Source organism: Babylonia areolata, chromosome 2 (genome assembly GCF_041734735.1).
Source record: "Babylonia areolata isolate BAREFJ2019XMU chromosome 2, ASM4173473v1, whole genome shotgun sequence".
NCBI classification, from domain to species: domain Eukaryota; kingdom Metazoa; phylum Mollusca; class Gastropoda; order Neogastropoda; family Buccinidae; genus Babylonia; species Babylonia areolata.
The window spans coordinates 31,906,662-31,927,102 of NC_134877.1; the positions used below are offsets into that span (position 1 = coordinate 31,906,662).

Below are 20,441 nucleotides of genomic sequence, written 5' to 3' on the forward strand. Positions count from 1 at the left end.
AAAAACAAACAAACAAACAAAAAAACACAAAAAACCCACAAAACAATCAAACACACACGAGCAAAACAGAAAAGAAAGAGACGACAGAAAGAAAAGGAAAAAGCCAGAGATAAAGAGGGTGATAGCTCAGAAATTTCTGGCACAGAATATTCAGGTGTGGATACTATTTACACCAAAGGAGCCACCGGCATCCCCAAGAAAGAGAAAGAAGAAGAAGAAAAAAAAGAGACAGAAACGGAAAAAAAGCGAAGATAAAGGAATAGGAAGGATGAGGGGGGGGGGGGGGGGGGGGGGCAGGGGGGGGGGGAGAAAAAGAGTGAGGAGATTAACCATTTGTCCATAAATTATGACCTTTTGTTTTCTACGAGGGAGGAAGGTGGTGGCAGAATGGGAAAGACGCTAATCTGCCATTACAGTGGCCCTGAGGGTCTGAGTTCGAACCCTGCATTCGCCTTTTCTCCAAAGTTTGACTGGAAAAAACAAACTGAGCGTCTAGCCATTCGGATGAGGTGATAAACCGAAGTCCCATGTGCACCACACACTTGGCGCGCTCAGGAGAAGGAACCCATGACAATAAAAGTTCTCTCCTCTGGTAAAAATATGTAGAAAAAAATCCACTCTGATTGGTAGGTAAATAGAAATATTTATGCATACACTTAAGGCCTGACTAGCGTGTCGGGTTATGCTGCTGTCAGGTTTCCGCCTAGCAGATGTAGTGTAGCGCATATGGATTTGTCCGAACGCAGTGACGCCCCTTTGAGAAATCGAAACTGACACTCTCGCGACATGAGAACCAATCTGAAATTCCAGAACAGCAGCAGTTATAGCCTTCTATCAAATGCTGAAAATGGAATCAACTTTCCTTCCGAAAAACGACGTCACAAACGCTTGGCTGACAACAGGGCACGGGAAATTGATTTTTCAAGAGAGAGAGAGAGAGTGGCGTGTCCACAATTTCTTGTCCTTTCTCTGGTGCGTATCGTTGCAATATATCTGAACACCTTGTGCTTGTGTGGTGGGTGCGTGTCTCCACCAATCAGCGGTTCTGAGGCGATACGGGTGGTGGGCCGGGTGGTCACGAGAAGAAGAGAACAGTCTGATGCCCACAGACACCCAGTCTGTGCAGGTCTGGTCTGGCACCACTCACAGAAACACTGCTGACAGGTCTGAGAGATTTGTGTCACATAGCTTCCAGTCTGCTTCTTTTCTCCGGGAGTTCCGGTTGTGTGGCATTGTCAACGGTTAGTATTGTTACGATCTCAAAACTTGTATGATGAAACGATCGTTGTTATTGAATTCGTTTCTTTCTTCTCTCTCTCTTTCTCTCTCTCTCTCTGTCTCTCTCTGTTTTTAGCAATATTTTGGTTGGACAAGGATAACTGGCTTATTTTCTTCGGTTGTTGGTTTCCTTTGTATTGGTGTTACATGTTGGTTGTTCAACATAATTGAGTTCTTCTCTCTCTCTCTCTCTGTATGTAGGTTTCTTTTTTAAGTGTTATTTGTGGTGACTGTGCGATCGTTTTGTTAGAGCAAGACATATTGTAAGTTTGATACACCGAGTGAGATTTAAAACTAAGGAGAAAAAATATAGAACAACAAAAAAATGTTAATTCGTCAGCCTGATGCAGAAGAAATTTCCTTTTTTTTTTCTTCTAACTGCCTGTTTCTGGATATCTTCCCGTTCAACAGAAAAATAAGTTGAGACTTTCGAGATAAATCTCCCGTTTTAAGCTTCTTCTTCTTATTTAATCATTAACCGGTCAATCGCAAAATTTGTGTGATATACCTACTGGATGTAGTAAATTGTTATTATATTTTCTTGCAATTGCGGTGTTGTTATATAAGTTTTATGCATACTTGGTGAACACACGTTAAATGAGATCTATTCGTTCACAAATATGTCGGGGATAAAGATTTAGATTACTACTATTTGTCCCAAAACAAAGATCACATCTGCTATTCCCCAGTTTGCTCTAAAGCCATAGTGGTTTTCAAGGTTTTCCTTAGCAACCGTGGGCAGGACTCTGTCCAAGATGACTCTGGCAAGTTTCTTCCCTGCTACAGACAGCAATGTGCCCCTCTTTAATTTGAGTGGACTGATTTCTTTCCTTTGTTTTTGTACATAGAAAGTTTTGGCATAGTGATAACGCGTCCGCCTACGAAGCGAGAGAATCTGAGTGCACTGATTCGAATCCCATAGTCACCAGTATTTTCTCCCCCTCCACTAGACCTTGAGTGGTGGTCTGGACGCTCGTCATTCGGATGAGACGATAAACCGAGGTCCAGTGTGCAGCATGCACTTAGCGCACGTAAAAGAACCCACGGCAACAAAAGGATTGTCCCTGGCAAAATTATGTAGAAAAATCCACTTCGATAACAAAACAAACAAAATTGCAGGCAGAAACAAAGAAAAAAAAAGAAAAAAAGAAAAAAAAAAAAAAAAAAAAAAAGGGTGGCGCTCTCGGTGTAGCGACGCGCTTTTCCTGGGGAGAGCAGCCCGTATTTCACATAGAGAAATATTTTATGACAAAAAAGAGTAATACAATACAATACAATACAATACAGTGACAACGTCGCGGAAATCTTGTAGAACAAGTCCTCTCTCTCTCTCTCTCTCTCTCTTTCAGCATACTTTATTTATTTATTTATTTATTTATTTATATTTTTTTATGATAATGAACAAAACCGTTTATTATGTTTCAACAGACAACCCACCTAATTAATAAATCAGTAATTCAAATGGACCAAATCATTTATTCTGTTCAACAGACAACCCACCTAATCAATAAATCAGTAATTCAATTGGGCAGCCACCACGATAGATCAAACTTGTTAATGTCAACAACTGCTGATAACAAATCTCTCTGTCCCTCTCTCATCATTGTGTAATTTACATTTCAAAATTTGAAAAACAACAACAACAACAAAAGCAATCTGTACCTTTGCCCATTCAAACCATTCCAACACAGTCATGTATGGTGAGGTTCGCATTCCAGATCTACGTTATTCAGTGATAACATTGGACATGATTAAGTTTTTACCATATTCTCTCTCTCTCTCTCTCTATATATATATATATATACATCTGTGTGTGTGTGTGTGTGTGTGTGTGTGTGTGTGTGTGTATCTCCAAATCTTTTTTTCCTTTTTAAAACTTATCAGCCTCCCAATTAACAATTCTACACTTTGCCAACGAAAAAGGGAGGCTGTGCTCACGCCCGCGCCGGGAGCATTTCGTCGCTTGCAGAGAGACAAAAAAAAGGTCATGTGACGTCATGGGCATCCCATCACCGTAAATAACTTTTTTGGGTGTGAGGTGCCTTTCTTCGGACAACTTTTCGGCAGAGTTCGATCACATCGTCAAGCAATTTCCGCTGAGATATTTTAGTATTTCTGTGGCCAAGAAAAACCGGCAATGGAGACGCGCATACTCACGCGGTTCTCGCTAAAAATAACCCGCGGGGAGTCCCTACGAAATGTTCCCGACGAAAGCGTGTGCACAACCTCCCCATTGTATCGGAACTTAAAAGCCCTCCCCCGCCCGCCCCCCCAACAATTCTACACTTTGCCAACGAAAAGGAAGGCGACAACGCTGAGGAAAGCGAATCCGGTCCCCGGCCACAGCGGGGCGGAGACGTCCCTGGTGAGGTCCTCCACGGCGCCCACCCAGGTGAAGAGCAGGCAGTAGGACAGGGGCGTGCAGGAGGCCACCAGGGACAGGGCCAGGCCCACGGGACTCTTGCCGGTACCTTTGCTGACTATGCTCTGAGCGATGTCGTTGGTGACGGCATAGGGCATGCTAAAAGAGCACGTGCGATGCACTCCGGCCACCGTGCTCAGCACAAAGACGGCCTCTAGTCGAGAGGTCAAAGCCACCGTTACCATGGCGATCACCATCAGCAACTGCAGGAACAGGAACTCCGCACGGAAACCCAGACAGGCCAGGATTCTGGGATGAAGGATGCTGCTGACGAGGTAGGTGCAGAAATGGAGCAGCGGGGCCCAGGATGCCGTCTTCATTCTTTCGTGGTATCTGCTGACACTGTCCGACACAGGCGCTGCTCTCGGGTCTCCCCCATACATCGTTTTACCCACAGTCAGACACGGTCATCGCATACATCATCACGACATCAGCATTGAAGAACGTCGTGATGCAGACGAAGGCGATCCTGACATTTGGGTTCTGCAGCCAGGACAGACACCCTGACTCAGCCTTTCCAGAGTTAATCAGACCTCCAGCATCTCCAGCGGGTTTTTCAACGGATGTTCTCCTGTGACCGTGGGCAGCAGATTCTGTTGCGCCGTAATCAGGCAGTGATGTCCCGTGGTCTCCATCCACCTCTTCCTTGTCCACAATGTCGTCTTCCAGGAGAGGACGATCTTCAGTCATGGACGACAGATCCTCTTCCACCTCCTCCTCCTCCAGATTGACAGATTGACCCAGACAGTTGCTGCCTCCTGCGAAAGGTCGGAGTCTGTTCTTAGATATATCACCCATGGGGTGGTTGGTGTTTGGAGCACCATCAGGCGCTGAAGACACGATGTCTTCGTAAGTGGCAGTGCCATTTTCTGGGAGTCCCTTTACGCCTGTATGATTCTTGGTCGTTTCGCAGTGTTTTGTGGAGATGCTTTCACTCTGGTTTACCTGGAGCTGGCTAAGTTGTTTACGGCTGCTGATCAGAGCAGAGAGAAACCCGAGGACGACCAACAGGACGAGCACAATACCCTGGACACTGATCTGTATGGTCAGCTTGGCCCCGTGTATAGAACTCAGGCCCAGCAGCAGGGGAAGATTCACAGCCCCCAGAGCTGCATTGATCACTCCCCCTACTGCCCCCATCACCACCGCCGTCGTCATCAAGGACGTGTGCTCCGCGCGCGCACTGCACGTGACCAGGAGGGCCTTGACGAAGCAGTTGGAAAAATCGAAGCTGAGATCCATGCATTCCAAGTCCTGCCTTGGCAGGTACTGTTGGACCGTCAGAGTCAAACGCATCCCCTGAACCATTCGCTGTGGAGCTTGTTCCTTCAGACTCTGTGAAGACGACGTAGTTGTTCCAGTCCTGGCCAGAACCACCCAGCTCCTTCCCGAGTTCACTGGCAGACAGCAAGCGTCGGTGCATCGTCAGAGCCAGTTTCGTTGCGAACAGTACCGTTGTAGTTCATCAGGTGTATCAGGTGCACACCATTGGCCACAAGGAGACACAGCATCCCCAGGGTCTGTTTGGATACCGGTTGCCAAAAGTCGATGAGCCAGCTGAGGACAGGGAGGATGAGGATGGAGAAGGGTCCAGAAACCAGGCCTGCGATAAACGACAAGCTTAGTGGCATCCCCAGGGTCTGTAGAACGGGCACAGTGTATATTTGGTGGAAGTTTGAGGTGGCTTCCATTCCCATAAACTGAGCGCATAGCATCAACTTCCGGGTCAAGGTCAGTTGATGAACGGTCCCGTTTTCCTTTGCGGCATGCTGCTTGTCCATCGCCCTGCTCTTGTCACATTACAACATTTTCAAATGGCAAACAGTCGCACGTCTATTTTTACCAGCTTCGTGCGAACGATACATTCAACACGCACAGAAAACAGACTCTCTCAGCATACTTTTTGCATCTGGCGTTTGTCCCCCAAGAGGTTTACGTAGTGCTCTGTCCAACGGTGGTGGACAGCTTTCTTGTCAAGAAGAAGGCCAGTGCTGTTGAATGATCGGACAGGTGCCTGCACTTGATGGGCTGGGCCATATACTCAGCGCAGCGCCTCATAGCAAGGAAAGGTGTTGACAGTGTCTACATATTGCTCTGCTAGTGATACCCACCACTTGTTAGCATTTGTCTCAGCTTGTGCTGCACAGTATGGTATGCATTCCTGTAAGCGCCTATGACCGCCTGATCATCTGGCTTGGCGAGAGTTCTTTCATGGCGCGTTTCCTTTGGGGTAGGTCCTGAATCTGAGAATCATTTCCATCAAACCAGTCTTTATTCTTCGTTGTTGTGTAACCTGATACTACGGCAGTTGTCTCCTGGAGAACGCTCTACAACTGCTGTCATTGTGACTCAAGATGTCAATCCTCCTCTAACATGTCAACACTAGTGTTGTTCAGATACTCTTCTAGTTTGTTCTGAAACACCTCCTTCAGCCCAACGAGTCTCCCCACCTTCAGTTTCTTGATTTGAGGCCCTTTCATTTTTGGTGGTGGCTTGACGATCAGTCGTAGTTTGGCTCTGACCAGCCGGTGGTCTAGGCATGACACGAGTTTGTGGGACATTTGACGCATCCTTTTGGCGCACAAGGATTTAATCCAGCCTGTGAGAATGTTCGGAGCGTGGGTATCGCCATGTTGTTTTAAACCGAACTTTCTTGTGGAAAAAGGGGTTGGTGATGCTCAGTCCTATCTCTGCACACAGCTCTAGGAGCAGCCTTCCATTTTCATTTCAGTTGCCCACCCCATGAGGGCCAAAGACACTTGGCCATACATTTAAGAATGTGCCTGCCCTGGCATTGAAGTCGCCTATAATAAGGAACTTCTCTGCTTGCCTTTCTGAAGAAGGAGTTTCAACCCTGTAATAATACCAAAACTAATAGTTAGTACTTACGTAGCGCAGACTCCCCATATAATGGGCTCAAAACACCTCAAATGAAACAATTCATGCACAACAGTGCGTAATAACATACACCTGCACATGAAAAAACAACGCATATATGTACAGAAAGCTTCTTTCATAGAAGGATCCGTTTGTAATGTAGGAACATATACACTTTGACTGTGACAGACTGGTCCTCACGTGACGGGAATCGTAGAGACATGAGGCCCGTCAGAATGTCCAACTGGAGGCTTTGGAGTTTGCTGGCAATGCAGTTCTTTATCATGAAGCCCACATCTGAAAGTCTGCTCCCCCCACACCTCCCTCCCCGTACCCACCTTCCCTTCACCCCCCTCCTTTTTTCCAGACCAGTGAAGGGTGTTACCAACTAATGCTCTGAAAGGGAGCCTTGATCAGCAAATCGCGCTTCACCAAGGGGTGCGATGTCAATATCAAGCCTGGCGAGCTCTCTGGCCACAAGAGCTGTGCGTCTCTGTGGTCATTCGCTGTCGTCGGTCTTGCAATGTGCAAACGTTCCAGCTTGCTACTTTTTAAGCATTTTTGTTTTCTTTGTTCTGTTTTTTTTCTCTCTCTCTCTCTTGAGTGAGAGACCCGATGGGCGCGACTATCGAACCAGGTGAGGGTGAGACAAGCGGTGTTCGTGTAACAGGGTGAAATTGTTCTCTTTGCCCCGCAAAGAGAGAGAGAGAGAGAGAGAGAGAGAGAGAGAGAGAGAGAGAGAGAGAGTATGCACGTTCTCTTTGCCCCGCAGAGAGAGAGAGAGAGAGAGAGAGAGGAGAGAGAGAGAGAGAGAGAGGGAGGAGAGAGAGAGAGAGAGAGAGAGAGAGAGAGAGAGAGAGAGTGTATGCACGTTCTCTTTGCCCCGCAGAGAGAGAGAGAGGGGAGAGAGAGAGAGAGAGAGAGAGAGAGAAGAGTATGCACGTTCTCTTTGCCCCGCAGAGAGAAGAGAAGAGAGAGAGAGAGAGAGAGAGAGAGAGAGAGAGAGAGAGAGTATGCACGTTCGGGTCCGTGTTAGCTTTAGCGTGATTACTTTACGTGCAAAATAATATTCATGTTGGGTGGACATGCTGCATCTTGGTATGTTTTTACGAAGTGAGTTCTCCTACCTTTCCTTGTAGAACCAGTAACGGTAATTTCATCAGTTCTCAGTTCGCTGGAAAAGGGAAAAGGCAACAGCATTGTGTGTGGGCCTCTGTCAACTTGATAGGGGTATCCATTTACTTATTTATTTATTTCCCCCTTTGTACGAGTACAGTCCCTTGCCCTTTAACCCTCCCCGCTCTCCTGTTCCCGTTACCCATGTCCCGATACGTTCCCCGTCCTCAATAAAGACTTGAAAAGAACCTGTACTGATGTGGTGAGAGAACCCTGCCCAACCGTCTACATTCGACCAGCTTTTCTGGGCCCTCTCCAAGCAGCGCTTTCCCAAAAGAGGTCAACAACTAGAGACCCATTACTTTTGCACCGCCTTCTCCAGACCAGACTCCACTTATCCCTACTACTTCTGCCACTCCTACAAAACTACGCGTATTTTTGCTGCTGCTGCTGCTTCTGTTGCTACAACAACTACTACTACAACAATTACTACTACGTACTTTTGCTGCTGCTGTAACTACTGCTACTACTACTACTACTACTACTATTACAACGTAATTTTGCTGGTGGTGGTGCTTCTTCTCTTCCTTTTACAATTACTACTACTGTTAATACTGCCACTACTACTATATCACATAGTTTTGACGATACTGCTGCAGTTTTTACTGTTAATGCTGCTACTCCTCCTCTCCTACATATTCTACCACCACTGCTACTGCTATTCATATTACTACTACTATTCTACGTGCTTTAACCGTTGCTGCCTTTGTCGCTGATTCTATCATTTCCATTCCCAAAACAGCCGCAACAGCCACTACCATAACCACAGCTGTCAAAGAACCTCGAGAGGAAAGAGACGTTCAAGAAGACCCGCTTCTCAACCAGCATCAAGCAGTCATGCCTAAAGCCCCCGCCACCACCACCCAGTTCTCCCTCCTCCCCATCCACAGCCCTCTCTTCCTCCTCTTCCCATGCTGGGCAGCCTTCCTCATCGTCCCACTCCTTCTCCCAGCGACTTCATCAGCAGCAGCATCAGGAGGGACTCGCCACTTCAAGTTCCACCGGAAGTCGTTCATGGACGACAAGGTGGTGAAGACGGACGCAGGCCCCATGGAGAACACGCTGGTGAGACAGAAGAGCCCGGTGAGGACCCCCACCGAATGCGCCCTGGCCTGTGTGGACCTGGAGACCTGCTCCTCCTTCTTCCACGACCAGAGGGGCCAGCAGTGCCTCATGCACTCCATCGTCTTCCCGGGACCCGAGGAGGCCTCCGCCCTGCCCGGGACCACCTACTGGGTCATCAGTCAAGGTGAAGGTGGAGGAGGAGGAAGAAGCGGACGAAACAAAGAATGATGCTAGTTTTGATGATGGTGGTGATGATCATGATAATGATGATGACGTTGTTGTTGTTGATGCTGACGATCATTATGATTGATTGATTGATATGGATACTTATATAACGCCTATCCTCGGTCAGAGACCAAGCTCTGAACACTTTACAAATACGGGGTCTTTTGCACAACAGTCTGCCAACATGGGTAGAGCCGACTGACGGCTGCCACTGAGCGCTCATCGTTCGTTTTCTGTGTCATTCAGTCAGATTTCAGGCACGCACACATACACTCTCAGACAGACATGTAACTTTTTATGTGCATGACCGTTTTGCTTATTTGCCCCGCCATATAGGCAGCCATACACCATTTTCGGGGGTGTGCATGCTGGGTATGTTGTTGTTTCCATAACCCACCGAACGCTGTCATGGATAACAGGATCTTTAACGTGCGTATTTGATCTTCTGCGTGCATATACACACGAAAGGGGTTCAGGCACCAGCAGCTCTGCACACATGTTGACCTGGGAGATCGGAAAAATCTCCACCCTTTACCCACCAGGCGCCATCACCGAGATTCGAACCCGGGACCCTCAGATTGAAAGTCCAACGCTTTCACCATTCGGCTATTGCGCCCGTCAATACGATGATTATGAGGCTAATGATAATGCTGATAATGGTTGTGGTAGTAATGATAATGATGATAGTGATAATAATCATTTAACTTTAATTTGTCTAGCAATAAATGGCAGCTGTACAGAAGATCAACACTTCCTTTGTTCCTTTGTTCGGTAGAACATTGAGGGACGCTCGATAAACAACTGAACGCAGCCATGAAGGCGTAGTTACATGAAATCAGTATTCCTCCTTATCAAGGTATCCTACCACGTGTCCATGGCATCCAACGAAGCTGATCAGTTAAGTTATCCCCAAAATAACCTCGATGAAAGTTCAAGCATCTTGGGCGCTCTGGAACTGCCTTCTTCTTTGCTGTTGCTTGACAAAAGGGAATAGGAACCAATCACAAAGGGACAAATCGAGGGAATATTGGGGATAACGATAACAACAGTACACTGTTTTCCATCAGAAAGTCAATTCTTGCTGCTGCAGTGTGTGCACTGGTATTGTCATGATGCAGTAGGTGACACCAGGTTTCTGATGCGGGGACGCCGTCTGTATCATGCCATAGATACTTCAGGAAGGCAGTGGTTGACATACCAGTCTGTCTGTATCATGCCTTAGATACTTCAGGAAGGCAGTGGTTGACATACCAGTCTGTCTGTATCATGCCTTAGATACTTCAGGAAGGCAGCGTTTGACATACCAGTCTGTCTGTATCATGCCATAGATACTTTAGGTAGGCAGTGGTTGACATACCAGTCTGTCTGTATCATGCCATAGATACTTCAGGAAGGCAGTGGTTGACATACCAGTCTGTCTGTATCATGCCTTAGATACTTTAGGTAGGCAGTGGTTGACATACCAGTCTGTCTGTATCATGCCTTAGATACTTTAGGTAGGCAGTGGTTGGCATACCAGTCTGTCTGTATCATGCCTTAGATACTTTAGGTAGACAGTGGTTGACATACCAGTCTGTATCATGCCTTAGATACTTTAGGTATGCAGTGGTTGGCATACCAGTCTGTTATTATCATGCCTTAGATACTTTAGGTAGGCAGTGGTTGGCATACCAGTCTGTCTGTATCATGCCATAGATACTTTGGGTAGGCAGTGGTTGACATACCAGTCTGTCTGTATCATGCCTTAGATACTTTAGGTAGACAGTGGTTGACATACCAGTCTGTATCATGCCTTAGATACTTTAGGTATGCAGTGGTTGACATACCAGTCTGTCTGTATCATGCCTTAGATACTTTAGGTAGGCAGTGGTTGGCATACCAGTCTGTATGTATCATGCCTTAGATACTTTAGGTAGACAGTGGTTGACATACCAGTCTGTATCATGCCTTAGATACTTTAGGTATGCAGTGGTTGGCATACCAGTCTGTTATTATCATGCCTTAGATACTTTAGGTAGGCAGTGGTTGGCATACCAGTCTGTATGTATCATGCCTTAGATACTTTAGGTAGGCAGTGGTTGGCATACCAGTCTGTCTGTATCATGCCTTAGATACTTTAGGTAGGCAGTGGTTGACATACCAGTCTGTCTGTATCATGCCTTAGATACTTTAGGTAGGCAGTGGTTGACATACCAGTCTGTCTGTATCATGCCTTAGATACTTTAGGTATGCAGTGGTTGGCATACCAGTCTGTTATTATCATGCCATAGATACTTTAGGTAGGCAGTGGTTGACATACCAGTCTGTATCATGCCTTAGATACTTTAGGTAGGCAGTGGTTGACATACCAGTCTGTATGTATCATGCCTTAGATACTTTAGGTAGGCAGTGGTTGACATACCAGTCTGTATCATGCCTTAGATACTTTAGGTAGGCAGTGGTTGGCATACCAGTCTGTCTGTATCATGCCTTAGATACTTTAGGTAGGCAGTGGTTGGCATACCAGTCTGTATGTATCATGCCTTAGATACTTTAGGTAGGCAGTGGTTGGCATACCAGTCTGTCTGTATCATGCCATAGATACTTTAGGTAGGCAGTGGTTGACATACCAGTCTGTCTGTATCATGCCATAGATACTTTGGGTAGGCAGTGGTTGACATACCAGTCTGTATGTATCATGCCATAGATACTTTAGGTAGGCAGTGGTTGACATACCAGTCTGTCTGTATCATGCCTTAGATACTTTAGGTAGGCAGTGGTTGGCATACCAGTCTGTCTGGATCATGCCTTAGATGCATTAGGTAGGCAGTGGTTGACATACCAGTCTGTCTGTATCATGCCTTAGATACTTCGGGTAGGGCAGTGGTTGACATACCAGTCTGTCTGTATCATGCCATAGATACTTTGGGTAGGCAGTGGTTGACATACCAGTCTGTATGTATCATGCCATAGATACTTTAGGTAGGCAGTGGTTGACATACCAGTCTGTTATTATCATGCCATAGATACTTTGGGTAGGCAGTGGTTGACATACCAGTCTGTCTGTATCATGCCTTAGATACTTTAGGTAGGCAGTGGTTGATCTAACAGTTTGTCTGTATCATGCCATAGATACTGTAGGTAGGCAGTGGTTTATCTATCAGTTTGTCTTTCTGTCCTGAAGAGGTTTGGTGGCTACGTGGTCGGTTTTTGAATAAGAAGTACACCACCATTTGTTTGTCTGCGCTCCTTGATTTTTGTAAGTTTTAAGTGTGGAATCTTACCCGGAAATACCCAGACAGCTAACTGTTGCTTTGTTTCGGGATCACACTGAAATACCCACACCTCGCCTCTGTTTACGATGTTCCCGCAAACGCGATTCCATCTTCCTCAGTCTTTTTTTTTTCTTTTTGTATGTGTGTGCTCCAATAAAAACTTACTTTCTTTTGTTCATCATTCCATTTATGAGGGACCCAACGGGCACAACTGTTCCCAAAGCCATGGTGATCATAGAAAATGATGTAGACACTTCTCGATGAAATGTTCAGTGTATTCTCTGCTCTATCATGGGTAATTCTTGGATTCTCCTCAACCACTGACCTTACTTTGGATACCTTCTGTGAAGTGATGACGGTTACTGAACGACCACAACGGTCATCATCTTCGAGCGTTGAAATTCCAAACTTGAATTCTTTGAATCAGTTCAAACAGCAGAGATTTCATGCTAAAGCAATGTAACAGAGTGAAAAAAGCTTTCACTGAACGATGTTTCTTGGTAGCAGTCATGATGGATCATGGCACGAAAATCACGCTGTAAAAGAACCACGTTACATGAAGGAGGGACATCTCCGTTACTCCATATTTTGCCTCCTGGGCAGAACAGGATCTAGGAACAATGATATTCGACATCATGGCTTTAATGTCATTGTTCTATTTGACAGCGTAATTTATGATTCTATTATTCCCGTACTTTTTTCTGTTCGGGTAAACAATGAGCGCCTCTCGTATGAAATATGAAAATTAATAGAAAGAACAGAATGTACTGTTCAGTCACTGATTCGTCCTGTCAGTCAGATAACACTGGATATAACCAGATAGTGATTGAACGATGTGTTGTGGTATTCATTCACTCATCAGTTGATCCATTTATTCATCCATCTGTGCTTCCACCCATCTATCAAGTCATTCATTTGTACATCATTGTTTGTGTGACAATAGATGGCAACTGCACAATGCCGTTTGTTCACTGATTCATTCATTTTTTCGTTTCTTCATTTAAACAAAATTATAGATAATCAGAAAAAACAACAACAACAAGCAAACAACATTATATACTGCTAATGCTTCCATTAATTCACCAATTCATTTTCATTCATTCATTCATTCAACAACATTAGTTTGAAAATAAATGGCAAGCGCACAGTCTACTACCCATACGTTCACTAAGTCATTGGTTCCCTCGTTCGTTCATTCATTCACTCGTTGGATCATTCGTTCAGATATCATTGAATATAACCTGACAATAAGTAAGAATTGTCTATGCTATTCATTCACTCATTTACTAAATTCATTCAATCGTCATTCATTACTTTTTTCCTTTGTTCATTTTTTTCCTTTCCTCTTCCATTCATTTATTTATTAATTCGTTCATTTATTCATTCGTTCGTTCAATCCACATGTCATATGATATGACAATGATGAAGAAAATGTCGTGTGGCATTCATTCATTCAGTCATCCATCCATCCATCCGTGTACCTGTCCTTCCATTCATTCAGCAATGGTTTATGTAACAATAAATGACAACGCACACTTCATTCGTTCGTTCTGATAAATACCTTTAAAAAAAAAAAAAGTAAGCTGCTGTGCTTGTTCATGCAGTTACTCATTAACTCCTTCACAGCCGACTGTCCGACCACGGAGGGCTACGTGTTGTACCGACCCTTAGCGCTGTGCTACAAGTACTACTCCGTGCCCTCGTTTTGGGACCAGGCAGAGAGCACGTGCAACAGTACCGGCACCTCGCTGGTCAAGGTCAACGACCAGGCAGTCTCCACACACCTCTACCAGTTCCTGCGAGGCTCCAATGGTCAGTCAGCCAGTAGGCTTGGTGCAGAACGCAGAACATGGAATGACAATGACGATGACCCTCTTAAACATCAAGTGAAGTGTGGAACGCAGTCGCGAGGAAGGAATAGTTGTCTGGAAACGTTTAGTAAAACAAGCATAAATCACCCTCCCTTACCAGTCTCTTGCCAGTTTAGTGTTCCCCAGTAATAATGAAACATGCGCGCCCGCGCGCACGCGCGCGCGCGCACACACACACACACACACACACTGAGGCGAACAAAAGCACGTAGTCGCACACACACACTCGCACACACGAGCGCAAGCTCACAATAGTGTGCACGCGCATACCATGCGCGAAAACACATACACATACACGCGCGCAGGTGCGGAACTTTTGTTCACGTACACACGAATGCGCACACAGATGATCGCAAATGCGCATACAGACGTGCACGCGTGACCAAGCGCATGTTATATAATGTAGCGTTAATAACTTTGATAGATACACACATACAGAGGATGATGAAGCAGAGGGTAGAGGGCAGTCATTCTGTGGACGCTAAGGAGTTACTCCTGGTGTAGTCTGCCACATCCAACCCCGTCTTGAGTAGGGCCCCCGTATAAACTGGCCTGCTCCAGAATTTACCCCGATAAAAACTAGTCTGGGCCTCTTTATACCAGGGGAATAGTTCAGCGAAGGCCAGTTTATATCCTCTGGGCCATTTTTTACCCCCCCTTCCCCCCCCCCCCCTGATATTTGAAGGGTGTGAATATTGCCAAAAAGTTCAACCTTAAAACGTAGACTAGGGGACCTGCTGGGGGATGTTTTTATTTATTTATTTATTTTTTACACAACATTTATCCTACCAATGGGCTGTTATTCAAAATGGGGAAAGTCCAAAGCAACCTGCTTGGATTAAACCGAATACTGTCTTACTATAATTGCAAAATTGCGTATTGAAAATTTTCGTTATTGAACACCTGTTGTAACTGATATTATATTTGAGGGTGAGCTTTGTTCTTTTATAGATATCCAAAGTTGCTTCTGATGTACTTTGATTGCTTTTTGTGAAGATATGTTTTGAAATCATAAGCTGGAAATAGAAACCGGGAGACTTAGTGGTGCACCACGAGAACTGCAGTTATATAAGTTCTGTAATATGGCTGTGATTGGGGATGAGTCCCATTTCATAATTGAATGCCCAAAGTATGTTGTCTTCCGAAACACGTTTGTGCCTATAAAATTTTTGTATCGAAAGTCAGGAAGAAAGAAAGAAAAAGAAGAAAAAAAAAAAAGCAATGTTGTTTCGTTTTTATAGTAACATGGATTGTGGAACTTACAGTCCGTGTATCTGTGTGTCTTTCCGTGACAGTCACCAGGTCGCAGCACGTGTGCATAGGTGCCTCGGTGCAAACCGGAAGCTTCCTGTGGAGGGACGGAAGTGACGTCACCTACTTCAACTGGGCCAGCGGCGAACCAAGTGGCGGGTCGGAGCAGTGCGTCACCATGGCCTGGTTCTACTGGTTCAAGTGGAATGACGTCCCCTGCTCCAGCAACTCCTATAACTTCCTCTGTCAGAAAACCCTGTAAACCAACTGAGCAACATGGCCAAGCCAAGAGGCCTTTAAGCTCAACTCCACTACCACTAATCCCGTGAAAAGAAAAACTGAAAAAGAAAAAAAAGAAAGAAAAAAGATGAAGCAAGATATAGCAATGGCCGAAAAAATACAACAACACTACCACCTCCACGACCTATAATAGTAATAATAATAACAACAATAATAATAATAATTTCGACTGACGCTCATGCCTCCCGGACAATGAGCCCGTTGCGTTTACAACAAACACTCACATGCACATAATTATAGGTATAAGCTTACGCATTCATGTACGACATACCATACAAAAGCAAGCGTATCACCACATACATACACACACACACGCGCTCACACACACACACACACACACAAGTTGAATAAGCTAAGAGGAAAGTAGGGTAAGATGTTGTGTTGGAAACTTCTCCTTCGTTCGTGGTCTGCAACACCCATGTTCACTCGAACAGTATGTGTACGAGTGGGCTTTTGCGTGTATGACCGTTTTTAACCTCGTCATGTAGGCAACCACACTCCGTTTTCGGGGGGTGCATGCTGTGCATGTTCTTGTTTCCATAACCCACCGACCTCTGACATGGTTTATAGGATCTTTAACGTGCGTATTTGATCTTCTACTTGCGTGTACACACGAAGGGGGTTCAGGCACAAGCAGGTCTGCACATAAGTTGACCTGGGAGATCGAAAAAATCTCCACATTTTACCCACCAGGCGCCGCTACCGAGATTCGAACCTGGGACCCTCAGATTGAAAGTCTAAAGCTTTAACCACTCGGCTATTGCACCCGTCGTGTTGGAAACGAGGTGGAGGAGTGTTGATTTCAGGTAAAATATATATTTTTCCGGCCAGCGGACAGAGAGAAAAGGGAGAGAGAGAGAGAGAGAGAGAGAGAGAGAGAGAGAGTTATCACAGTACTGTTTTTGCTTTCTTACAGCTTGCCGCGAAAATCCCAGCAAAACTTTGTCATTGTGTGCGCACGTGTGTTAACGTTTTTCTTTCAGGATTGGTCTCTGGCTTTGTTAACTTGCTGTGTCTTCTCTCTCTCCGTGCCCTAACGAAGACGAACAATGATGAAAAAAAAAGAAGTCTTGTAATGCTGTCTGTTAACACGGGAAAACACACAATTGCGAAGAAAACGCAGAAATTATTTTCATTGTACGCGAAAACGTAGAAATTATTTTCATTGTACGCTAATTGGTGTCTTGAGTTTCTCTCTCTCTCTCTCTCTCTCTCTCTCTCTCTCTCTCTCTCTCTCTCTCTCTCTCTCTCTCTCTCTCTCTTTCTCTCTCTGTGTGTATTTCTTCCTGCATATTCTATTTTCTTTCTTTCTTTTTCTTCTTTCGTTTCTTCTTGATTTGACCGTCCCCCCATCCCCCATTTTATAGCTTAAAAATTTTTTTTTTATATTTATTTTAAATCTGAAAGAAAAGTTGTGTTTCATATCAGTATTGTACACGTTATTTTTGCCAGTATGCCAATAGTATTGCACATCAATTTCCGATGTATGATAAATATTTTTGTAATGGCCTGTTAATTTAGCAACGAATCGTCATGTTGAAGCTTGGAGAAAAATCTGATAGAAAAAAAGAGACACACAAACGTGTTGCATTAGAAAATGATATCATGAATTCGCATTTTATTTCGTTGTGTGTTTGATGTTGTCTTTTTTTTTTTTTTTTTCAAAGATACAAATGTCATTTTAAAGGAAACTTAAACAGATTTGAACAATACTGTTTTGGACATGTTTAATGTATTAACCGAACAGTTTGCAGTTTAAACGATGGATAGGAATAATCGAACTCAATATTGATTTCTTAATGAAAATGTTTCATTTTTTAACGGATTTATCAATGTATCAAAATGGAAACAGATGGGAATCATCAACTGTGTTCTTGCGGTGAGTATAGTTTGAAACGCCAGCCTGTATATCGGACTGACATGAACTGTTACAACAAAGTGCTCTTTGTGTGATGACACAAGATTCATCAAGGTGTTTTCTTTCGACCATCGTAAAAAGAAAGTAAAATAAGTCTTAAACAACAACAACATCAAACAAACAACAACAACAACAAAACCACATAAAAAAAAGATACAAAAAATTCAACTTCAACATTTCAGGTGCAGGAAATTTTCCAACTTCAGTATTTCAAATTAGTTATTATAACAAATATATTAACAGAAAGAGTAAACAAAAACAACATTTCAGCTTGCGGCTTCTTCTGGAGATATAATTCACAAAATGATAACATCGTCCCTGTTTTTTCATATTGTATATTTGCCAGTAATTGTTATTATCATTGGATAGAATAAGCCCTATTTGTGATTGTAGAATCACCAGGAATATAGGCTGCCATCCTGGACGACTGAAAACATCGGTTAAGTAGTATAAGGTCGGGTCGAATTTTTACTTTCATATATCTCTTGTGAATGTATATACCGTCCTCTTATAGATTTTAGCAGTTGATGTCTTTATATTACTTTTTAACATGCTTGAATATAAATTGTTATTGATGGTTAGCTGAAGGGGGGGTGCAGGAGGTGGGAGCGAAGAGGATTTTAAGCCTGTATATTTTGTGCTGTGATTATGGAAAATAAAACTGAACTTTTGAAGAAAAAAATCATCTGGTTGGACTTTTATTATTAATTCTAGAAATTTCCATAGAGAGTATTTTTCAATATGGGTCGCCCGTATTATGTGCATTGCCTTTCTCATGCGATGCGAACAGTCCGTTATACGCTTAATTTTTTGGAATATCTTTTCTTGCACCTGTTTCAACAACCGATATAGATATTCTATTTCATGAAGGTATTGCCATTGTCCACAGTGAAAATCGTTCTAGATGTTCTAGCCTTCACCTTTGGTCCGATCGCTGGTTGTGCGACGGGCGCAATAGCCGAGAAGTAGACTTTCAATCTGAGGGTCCCGGGTTCGTATCTTGGTAACGGGACCTGGTGGGTAAAGGGTGGAGATTTTTCCGATCTCCCAGGTCCACATATGTGCAGACCTGCTTGTGCCTGAATCCCTTCGTGTGTATCCGCAAGCAGAAGACAAAATACGCACCTTAAAGATCCTGTAATCCATGTCAGCGTTCGGTGGGTTATGGAAAAAAGAACATACCCAGCATGCACACCCCCTAAAACGGAGTGTGGCTGTCTATATGGCTATATGGCGGGGTAAAAACGGTCATACACGTAAAAGCCTACTTGCGCACATACGAGTGCGCGTGGGAGTTGCAGCCCACAAACGGAGAAGAAGGAGAAGCTGGTTGTGCGCGCGCAGATTAATTTTCGACTGATACGTGATGGGATCGACAGTAGATGCGAGCGATTGTTATGGCAAGCATGTCACATGAGGAAAAAAGAAAAACGAAAGGCAGAAGAAATGGTGATTTTGTATTATAAGGCGGGTCTGAGACTCAACGTAAATTCCATGTCGTCACAGATTACTTCACTCGTAGAGAGTCACGGGATTCCACATCGACTTCGTTCTGCGAACTAAAGGCGTGGGGTTATGCTGTTGGCCAGGCATCTGCCTAGCAGATGTGGTGTAGCATGTATGGATTTGCCCGAACGCATTGACGCCTCCTTGAGAAACTGAAACTGAAACCCATCTACGAACGTGTGTTTGGGTCAGTCGGTAACACACACAGCGCTACATGTTTTTTCAGTCATTTTGCCACTTACTAGCTCCGTGTGTGATGTGGCTCACAGTTACAAGTCTAAGTGTTCATCGCTCAACGTACTTTGCTGACAGGAATACATGTCCCATCGAATTTATTGTTGAATCAGCTGTAGAGGAATCAGTGTCAGAATGGTTAAGACGCCCAGCTGCCAATACAGAGTCCATGAGGGTATGAGTTCGAATCCTTCTCTCGCCCTTTCTTCCAAGTTTGACTAGAAAATCAAACTGAGCGTCTAGTCTTTCGGACGAGACGTTAAACCAAGGTCCCGTGTGCATCATGTCCTTGGTGCACTGAAAACGAACACATGGCAACGAGATGTCCTCTGGCAAAATCATGTAAAAAGAAATCCACTCTGATAGGTAAACAGCTATATTATATGCATGCATTCAAGGCCTGACAAACGCGTTCGGTTATAATGCTGTCTGGCATCTTTCAAGCAGATGTGGTGTAGCGGACATGGATTTATCCGAATGCAGTGACGCCTCTTGACGGAAACAAGCCATCGGTCACGATGCCAAGGGAGGCAAACACATGATAAAGCGCGATTTTGATTGGGTGGCTGCAGATTCTATTTCAAAGGACGCATTACAAGAACAGAGAGGACACACCCACTGGAACATTGCCACCTTCACCGAATAGAATAGAACCAGCAAGAACAACGTGACGTGAAGGGTGCCTGGCAAAACGCCGTACAGAGACCGTTCCTGTTCTGTCAGCATTGCCCCGTCGATATCTTTGGAAATGTCTGTGAAAGAAATCGAGCCCAACTTTCCATCTGGATGGGTGATATCCAGCCTAGAACACCTTTTGTTATTATTATTACTATTATTTATTAATTTATTCATCTATTTATTATTTTTTCATTAGATACACCTTTCGCACAGCAATATTGTGCAAACAAACATCAATCTATGGATGCCATTTTACATCCATCAGTTCTCTGCTGTTACAAAAAACAACAACAACAACAAAAAAAAAACAACAACAACAAAAAAACAAAAACAACAACAACATTAATGACACTGATGATTCCAATCAACTTTATCTCTTGTAACAA

At 44.3% G+C, this 20,441-nt stretch overlaps 1 protein-coding gene across 1 annotated transcript; it reads left to right on the plus strand.

The window, feature by feature from the left end:
- The first annotated feature begins 1,027 nt into the window (after nucleotides 1-1,027).
- LOC143279399 (uncharacterized) lies at nucleotides 1,028-16,919 on the plus strand. The gene is made up of 4 exons (XM_076583440.1): nucleotides 1,028-1,241; nucleotides 8,496-9,002; nucleotides 13,924-14,109; nucleotides 15,464-16,919. Exons 1-4 carry the CDS (start codon nucleotides 1,100-1,102, stop codon nucleotides 15,679-15,681), a joined length of 1,053 nt encoding a protein of 350 aa, XP_076439555.1. The 5' UTR covers nucleotides 1,028-1,099; the 3' UTR covers nucleotides 15,682-16,919.
- The last annotated feature ends 3,522 nt before the right edge of the window (nucleotides 16,920-20,441 follow it).